This window comes from Rhinopithecus roxellana, chromosome 13, assembly GCF_007565055.1.
Source record: "Rhinopithecus roxellana isolate Shanxi Qingling chromosome 13, ASM756505v1, whole genome shotgun sequence".
Classification (NCBI taxonomy): domain Eukaryota; kingdom Metazoa; phylum Chordata; class Mammalia; order Primates; family Cercopithecidae; genus Rhinopithecus; species Rhinopithecus roxellana.
Window position 1 is genome coordinate 121,595,504 of NC_044561.1, and position 2,684 is coordinate 121,598,187.

Here is a 2,684-nt window from a genome sequence, read left to right on the forward strand (position 1 = left end):
AGTGGCCATGTGACCAGGCAGTGGCCAATGCACATGAGGCCAGTGCACAGCAACTGCCTTTAGAGGAAGGGAGGTTTGTGTCCTCTTGTTCTCCCCTCCCTGCTGGCTGGCAGTAGATAGGACGGACACTGTGGGGAAGCTACACCCTAAGGAAGTCAGAGCAGCAAGATGGAAGTAGCCTAAGACCCTGAAAAATGCACAGAGAAGAATCACCCGACTGGTTTGGACTTTCTTTTTTTTTTTTTTTTTTTGAGACGGAGTCTCGCTCTGTCACCCAGACTGGAGCGCAGTGGCCAGATCTCAGCTCACTGCAAGCTCCGCCTCCCGGGTTCACGCCATTCTCCTGCCTCAGCCTCCCGAGTAGCTGGGACTACAGGCGCCGCCACCTCGCCCGGCTAGTTTTTTGTATTTTTAGTAGAGACGGGGTTTCACCGTGTTAGCCAGGATGGTTTCGATCTCCTGACCTCGTGATCCGCCCGTCTCGGCCTCCCAAAGTGCTGGGATTACAGGCTTGAGCCACCGCGCCCGGCTGGTTTGGACTTTCATGTGGAAGGAATGAACCTCTGTCTTAGAAAAGCCACCGTGATTCAGGGTCCTTGTCGCATTCACTGAGGCTGTAACATAATTATTAGAAAGAACAGGAGTAGGAGGGGAGATGGAGTAGGAGAGGCAGGCAGAGGTCACATCACATCAGGCCTGTAGGCCAAGGCGGAGGAAGAAACAGGCAACATAGGACGCAAGGACCACACCTGCTCCCAGGCGAAGGGAGTTTGCTGTGGGTGCCCCTCCCTGTCTGTGTGTCCAGTGTGTGGATATTCTTTATACCTTACCCATATTGTACAAATACTTTTTTCTATTCAATATTTAGAAGACATTGCATTAAATAGCAAGATGGCAGATGAACATCAGGAAGGAATGTTAGCAACATCCACAGTGTTCCATCCGGGAACCTTCACCATGGAAACCCTTGTGCTCACGGGCCTGGTCTCAAGACGTAGTCAGCTGTTGGGGATCAGAGGCCGCACTCGTCGTAGCAGAGAGGCAGGACCAGCTGGGAGAGGGTCCTTCTGTGACACCGACAGCATCACCGGGCTGTGGGAAGTGACTCAGCTGCCAGAACTCACACAATGTCATTCTGCACCAAAACCTCAAGGGAAAAATGGTAAGTTCTCAGTTTCTCCATTAATAGCACCTCGCAGATGAATCTCTGTCCTCTGTCGCTTCTCCATGAAACGAATTCTTATAGCTTTGCTTGGGTCTATTTTTCAATGTATTTTTTAATTTACTAACTGTTTGAAAGATATATATTGTGTGTGTGTGATTTTGTCTCTGCCAGTCAGGATAATCATGGTTTAATTATTGTTATTATTACCAACATCCTTTAGTTTTTTTAAGCTTTTCAATTCCTAAGGGTATCAGTCAGGGTCTTTCTGCCTCGTGAGACAGAAAACAAATCCAAAGTGTGTAAGAGGAAAAAGAGTGCACTCATCACTAGCATTTAGAAGTTCCCAAGCTCAGCTTGTTTAGGGTACAGCTTCATCTACAGTTTCCAGGGTCATCCTGTAACTCTCTCTCTCTACGTCCCCAACTTTGGCTCCATGTTTAGCTCCACGACCCTCAGACTTAAACAGCAGCACTGGCTCCTCCCCAGATCTCCAGCTCCCTGACCCTCAAACTCCAACTCCAGCACCAGCTCCGCCCGGGTCTCCAGCTCCACCATCCTCAAACTACAACAACAGCACCATCTCCCACGTGGATCTCCAGCTCAATGACTCTCAGACTTGGGAGGCAGCACCGGCTCCCCACCAAGGCTCTAGCGCCACAACACTCAAACTAGAACAGCAGCACCGGCTACTCCCTGGGTCTCCAGCTCCCTCAAACTTCAACGATAGCACTGGCTCTTCCCCGGGACCACCAGCTCCACAACCCTCAACTTACACGGCGGTAGCACCAGCTCCTCCCTAGGTCTCCAGCTCCACGACCATCAAACTTGAACTGCAACACCAGCTCCTCTTCGGCCTCCAGCTCCACAATCCTCAAACAACAGCAACACCGGCGCCTCCCTGAATCTTCAGCTCAACAACTCTCAGACTTGAGAGGCAGCACCAGCACCTCCCCAAGGCTCCAGCTCCACGACCCTTAGATTTGAACAGCAGTAGCACTACCTCCTGTCCAGGTCTCCAGCTTCACGATCCTTAAACTGGAACAGCAGCACCGCCGCCTCCCGGGGTTTCCAGCTCCACGACCCTAAAGCATGAATGACAGAACCAGGTCACCCCCAGGGCTCCAGCTCCAAGACCCACAGATTTAAACGGCAGCCCCGGCTCTTTCCAGGATCTCCAACTCCATGGCCCTCAGACTAGATCAGCAGCACCGGCTCCTCCCTGGGTCTCCCTCCAGCTAGCTCCACAATCCTCAGTCATGAACAATAGCACCAGCTCCTCCCTGGGTCTCCAGCTTCACTACCCTCAGACTAGACCAGCAACACCAGTTCCTCCCTGGGTCTCCAGCTCTACAACCCTCAGACATGAACAGCAGCAACACCAGCTCCTCCCCCTGTCTCCAGTTCCACCAACCTCAAACTACAACAGCAGTACCATCCTCTCCCCAGGTCTCCAGATCCACGACCCTCAAAATACAATGGCATGACCGGCTCCTCCCTGGGTCTCCAACTCCCAAACCCT

The 2,684-nt window shown here is 52.1% G+C and overlaps 1 protein-coding gene across 1 annotated transcript; it reads left to right on the forward strand.

The window, feature by feature from the left end:
• Positions 1–891: 891 nt before the first annotated feature.
• On the forward strand, positions 892–2,019 carry LOC115892854 (vegetative cell wall protein gp1-like). The gene is made up of 2 exons (XM_030915354.1): positions 892–1,162; positions 1,607–2,019. Exons 1-2 carry the CDS (start codon positions 892–894, stop codon positions 1,963–1,965), a joined length of 630 nt encoding a protein of 209 aa, XP_030771214.1. The 3' UTR covers positions 1,966–2,019.
• Positions 2,020–2,684: the final 665 nt, after the last annotated feature.